The sequence below is a fragment of the Sebastes fasciatus genome, chromosome 2, assembly GCF_043250625.1.
Source record: "Sebastes fasciatus isolate fSebFas1 chromosome 2, fSebFas1.pri, whole genome shotgun sequence".
Taxonomy (NCBI): Eukaryota; Metazoa; Chordata; class Actinopteri; order Perciformes; family Sebastidae; genus Sebastes; species Sebastes fasciatus.
This window is the reverse complement of record NC_133796.1, coordinates 28461791-28465939: the sequence shown is the minus strand read 5'-3', so window position 1 is coordinate 28465939 and position 4149 is coordinate 28461791. Positions and strand designations below refer to the sequence as shown.

Genomic DNA, 4149 nt, shown 5'->3' with positions numbered 1-4149 from the left:
ACTTCTCAAAGCAAATCTTTTTTTAAGCGCAATATTTATATTTATTAACATGTCTGGTCTTTTTAATGTTATTGCTTTTGAATTTTTATATTATATTTTATTTCCATTTTATTTTTGTATTGTTTTAATTGTCTGATTTTATTTCATTGCAGTCCTGAAATGTTTTTGTTAGAGGCTCAGACATTAAAAACACTTGTACATCTGTAAACACTTGTAAAAAGTTTATTATTATTATTATCTAAACAAAGGAAGCATCTTTAGGGCCCCAAGTACGATTGCTTTTCCTCAACATCTTAACCAACATACATCTACAACATGCAGCTATATCGCAGGTCTGTCAGTCAGGACAAAATGAGAGCCGTGGTCTCACACATGTAGTGCTGTTTTTCACTGCAAACAATGTCATCCCAGGATTTTAACCTATTGTCCTGTCTCATGCTACTCGGCGGGACGATGGCAACACAGTCCTGTCCTGTCCCATTTTTGTTTCCGGATGCCATGGTGTTGTTCCTCCAGTGAATGTCATCTCTGTGGGTTGTGTTGCCATTGACCCAGATGTAGACGCCCTCCTCATCCATTTCCTGCAACCCGATCCACACTGAGCTGAGGTTTTGTTGAGGGTTATTCTGTGCAAACTGAAAAGTCATGAAGGTCAAGAATGCGTGGTCTTGTGCATTCAAAGGAACAGCCAGGTCAGCCCCCATGTTAAGACATTTCCTGCGAGCATCTTCCCACCTCTTTGTTTCTTGTGGCAGGACGAAGCAACGCGACCTGTATTCGACCCAGCCAGACATGCAGTGTGAACACTGCAGCGTGTCGTTGCTGCACAATCTCCAGAGGAAGGACAGTTTGTCGGAAAACAGGATTGAACGCTGGTTCTTGGAGGTTTGTTGTTTATTGTTGAACTGCAGGCGCCACCGTTTGCTTTCTTCAGCCGCCGTGGCGATGATGTGCAATGATTGATTCAGAACCAGGTGCAGTCCATTGGTTACCTCTATTGCAAGTTCATAGCTTTTCTGGGTTGATTCTAGAAACTTCTTCAGCTCATCGTTCTCAACTTGCAACTGGGTTTTTTCTAGCAATGCGTTCTGCAAGAGCAGTTTCAGCCGGGTGTTTTCAGCAGACAACAACATGATGTAATTTGTTGTGGAGATGTTTAAGTTCAGCATTCTCCTCATCTCAGTGTTTTCCGTTTCTATTTTGCTCAGATTTTGCAGGTTATTTATCTGAGTAAAGAGGACACCGGTCAATCCACAAACAAGCGCAATCAAAATCAGAGTCAAAACAGGTCGGCAAACACTTCGCGAGCGGCCTTTTTCAGTCTCTCCACTGCTTATTTCTTCATCTTCTGTGTAACTTGTTGAAATTGTTGTTGATTGCTCCTTAGAATATTCACTTTCAAAACTAAGAGCAAAAATAGAAAGAAAAGGATCAAGAGATGTTACTGTAAACAATCTGTGACACCATTCCTCACCCTTACAGTATATTTGGTCATTATATTGATTCATAAGTCACCAAACACATGTTCTTTTATGAAATCCACATATGTGTTGATGTGTAAAGTGATATAGGATTTTATATAAAAAAGAACATTCCCATCTCCTAAAATATTTGCACATTTCACTTGCATAGGGCTGCATTTTATTGTCAGATTTCTGCAAACTGCAACACGCAAACAAAATGTGTAACATAATATCCTTTACTCCCCCTCCCTCACATGTCAATATTGTCCCCCGTATTCCCACCAAGACTACCTCATCCTATCCATTATTAAATCCAAGAACAAATATTAATTGTTCAAACACTTTAAAAACTGGCAAAAGACCAAAATAACTGTAGACATCCCATGATTGTATACTCTTGATTTCATTACCTTGACAGGGTCTCTAGGGTTTCCTCCATTTCAATCCTGTCTTCTCTGTAGTTTTCTACTGGATTTTCTGTTTCTCCTAAAGTAGGGTCTATTTTTTCCCACCAACAATTGCAGCAGCTCCACCAAGAAATTATCAAATGTTTGAAATGAAAATTGTATTTTGATTTGCTTTCCCCCCAAGTTGCCACAGCAACTTGATAACATTAACATTCTTAAAGGGCCCTTTTGTATTTCCTGTTCCAAAGTAAACTTGGACCAAAGCTGCTATTCCATTGAACTATAGCATTTTTTCACACAACTGTACTGTATTTTTTTAATTGCTGTTCAGACAGAAGGATGCTGTGCTCAAGCTGTGAATTTCTGTCATAGAAAGTGAGTCAAGCCAACAGAATCTACAATAGTCAGATCTCCATGTTGGAAAAATAGTTAAGTTCCCTACAGTAATATGCATGGATGGATTACTCAACGGGCCTACCGGGCACAGGCCCAATGTCACTCAAAGAAACATGTGCCAACCAGGAAGAAACTCAAAATGACCACAAAGAAAAATTAAACAACTACAAAGGGATACAAAAAAAAAAAAAAACTACAAAGAGATATGAAACAGTTGCAAAGAGACACAAAGAGATTCACAACAGTTATGAAAAGGGCAAAACAGCCGTACAGAGACACAAAATTGCCATAAAGAGAAACAAAACCACAGAGAGATATAACCACTACAAAGAGACACACAAAGACTGCAAAAATAACAAAACTACAACACTGACAACTCTAACACAAAGACTCACAACACTTATGAAAAGGTATCGGCCGCACAAGGAGACATAAAGAACTACAAAGAGACACAAAACCACAGAGAGATGTGTAACGACTACAAAGAGACATAAAGAACTACAAAGAGACACCAAACCACAGAGAGATGTGTAACGACTACAAAGAGACATAAAACCACAGAGAGATGTGTAACGACTACAAAAAGATAAAATGTCCACAAAGAGACACAAAACCACAGAGATGTGTAACGACTACAAAGACACATAAAACAACTACAAACAGACACAAAACCACAGAGAGATGTGTAACGACTACAAAGAGACATAAACAACTACAAACAGACACAAAACCACAGAGATGTGTAACAACTACAAAGGAAAAAAATTACAAAGTGGCTGAACAACTAAACTGGAAAAACAAAGTTCGGAAACTTGTGTTTGGTGGATTTTTTCTCTGTTGTTACAATGCTAACGGTCATTGTATTTTACATCGTTGGAAAGCCTGTTTATTTACCTTCGCAATGATGTCCCACTTGTTAGGATCATGCATTTGTGGGATGAGCAGCACAGCTGATTATGTGGGTAGCGCCCAAGAAAAATTTGCCAAAATGCTCTAAACAGTGTATTCTCCTAAGGCTTACCAGGAAGCCTGCAAGGACTGCCCTTCACCGTCAGGCCCGTTTGCGCTGGTGTCGACAACACAGACAATGGAACCTGAACATGTGGGGGAATGTCATGTTCAGTGATGAGTCCAGGTTCTGTCTGCCAAAGTTGGTCGGCAGGGTCAAAGTATGGAGACGACGCGGAGAACGCTATGCTGATTGTTGCACCGATGGAGTAACAGCTTTTGGTGGGGGCAGTGTCATGGTGTGGGGGGGCATCTCCCTCACTGGCAAAACAAGGCTTGTCATCATTGAAGGCCATCTCAATGCAGCGAGATATCAGGATGAGATTCTGCAGCGAGTGGCGATCCCATATCTCCACAATCTGGCGCCTAACTTCATCCTCCAAGATGACAACGCTTGCCCACACAGAGCCAGGGTTATCACAGACTACCTCCACAATGTGGGAGTAGAGAGAATGGAACGGCCTGCCGAGAGTCCAGACCTCAACCCAATTCAACATGTAGGATCAGGTTGGGCGTGCTGTACGTGTTAGAGTGACCAACACAACCACGCTGGCTGACCTGCAACGAATCCTGGTTGAGGAATGGAACGCCATCCCACAACAACGTGTGACCAGGTTGGTGACCAGCATGAGGAGGAGGTGCCAGGCTGTTGTGGCTGCGTATGGATCTTCCACCGCTACTGAGGCTCCTGACGTTGTATTCAATCAATCAATATGTCTTGTTTGTTCCTTGTTGCTGAGAGAGAGTTCAATCATCCAATCCACCAAACAACTCAAAACAAGAGACAACACCAACAGGAGAATACACTGTTTACCATTGACGGAGCATTTTGGCAAATTTTTCTTGGGCGCTACCCACATAATCAGCTGTGCTGC

At 41.4% G+C, this 4149-nt stretch overlaps 1 protein-coding gene across 1 annotated transcript; it reads right to left on the bottom strand.

Annotated features, from left to right (window-relative positions):
* Positions 1-206: 206 nt before the first annotated feature.
* LOC141756978 (uncharacterized) lies at positions 207-2668 on the bottom strand. The gene is made up of 2 exons (XM_074617104.1): positions 1874-2668; positions 207-1404 (listed from the first exon to the last, which is right to left on the bottom strand). The coding sequence occupies exons 1-2, from the start codon at positions 1900-1902 to the stop codon at positions 342-344; spliced, it is 1092 nt and encodes a 363-aa protein (XP_074473205.1). The 5' UTR covers positions 1903-2668; the 3' UTR covers positions 207-341.
* Between the last annotated feature and the right edge of the window lie 1481 nt (positions 2669-4149).

What these genes read in the sequence shown, in the direction of transcription:
- LOC141756978 (XM_074617104.1), bottom strand. Translation starts at nt 1,902, where the DNA reads ATGGAGGAAACCCTAGAGACCCTGTCAAG. An exon ending in ACCCTAGAGACCCTGTCAAG is followed by an intron (nt 1,405 to 1,873) that starts GTAATGAAATCA and finishes TTTTGCTCTTAG; the next exon opens with TTTTGAAAGTGAATATTCTA.